General features: G+C 15.7%; 1 protein-coding gene across 1 annotated transcript in view; it reads right to left on the bottom strand.

The window, feature by feature from the left end:
- Positions 1-656, bottom strand: part of PRSY57_1006300 (PPPDE peptidase, putative) — a gene marked incomplete at both ends in the record, with an annotated part of 1,252 nt that extends 596 nt beyond the window's left edge. Inside the window, 3 exons of the mRNA XM_020114847.1 lie at positions 1-28; positions 166-225; positions 449-656. Coding sequence (XP_019970393.1) covers positions 1-28; positions 166-225; positions 449-656 — 296 coding nt within the window. The remainder of the gene's footprint in view (positions 29-165; positions 226-448) is intronic.
- Positions 657-1,188: the final 532 nt, after the last annotated feature.

The raw sequence follows: 1,188 nt of genomic DNA, 5'->3' as shown, positions 1-1,188 counted from the left end.
TTTGTCTTAGTTACGCCTGTTTCACCATCTAAAAATAAAATGTGGGAAAATAACATATATATATATATATATATATATATATATATATATATATATTTATATTTATTTATTTATTTATTAATTTAAAAGTAAGGGTCTTGTTTTTTTTTTTTTTTTTTTTCATACCCATTATGTAACCAAACGAATATTCATATCCATATACTTCTACACCAGCATGAAAAGCACCTAAGAAAAAATGATAATACAAGATATATATATTTAAAAGAAAAAAAAAAAAAATTAAATATATAATATAAAATAATTATAATAATATATAATGAATAATTATATGTATTATCAAACTATATATATATATATATATATATATATATATTTATTTATTTATTTTTATAATCTGCTTTTCATTATGAATATTTTCTTTTATTGATATTTAATCTCTTTGTTTTACCGGCTCCTACTGATCTAGCGACAGTATTAACAACTTTAGAAACGGAATCTAAATCGTATATATTTAAATAAACCATATTTGAATTAAAATCGGGTTCAGGAATTACATCCACTTCGGCATTTTCATCATGATCTATGATATTATAATCTTCTTCTTCTTCATAGTTATTTATAACTTCTTTATTTTTTCCTTTTTTATTTTTCGTCATTGATAAATTGAACGTATTATTTTTTAAAATAATAATAAAAAAATACAAAATGAAATAAATAAATAAATATATATATATATATATATATATATATATATATATATATATATATATGATCTTTTAAAATATAAGGTATATATATAACGTTTAATACAAATAATATCAAAGGAAATTAAATTTAAAATTAATCTAGAAATAAGAAAAAGAAGAAATATATAAAATTGATTATTACATCAATATTTTTAAAGATACATATATATAAATATTATATATATGAAATTATAATATATATATATATATATATATATATATATATATATATATATTATTTATAAATACATATATTTAAATGTTCTTATTTTTTTTTGATCTTATTGACATTTAAATAAAAAAAAATTTATAAAATAAAAACATATATATTTATATATTGTAAAAGAACAAAACAAATCAAACAAATGACAAAAAGGATGTTATAATGAATGACAAAAAGGATGTTATAATGAATGACAAAATGGATGTTATAATGAATGAC

Source organism: Plasmodium reichenowi, chromosome 10 (assembly GCF_001601855.1).
Source record: "Plasmodium reichenowi strain SY57 chromosome 10, whole genome shotgun sequence".
NCBI classification, from domain to species: Eukaryota; Apicomplexa; class Aconoidasida; order Haemosporida; family Plasmodiidae; genus Plasmodium; species Plasmodium reichenowi.
This window is presented reverse-complemented; position numbering and strand designations above follow the sequence as displayed.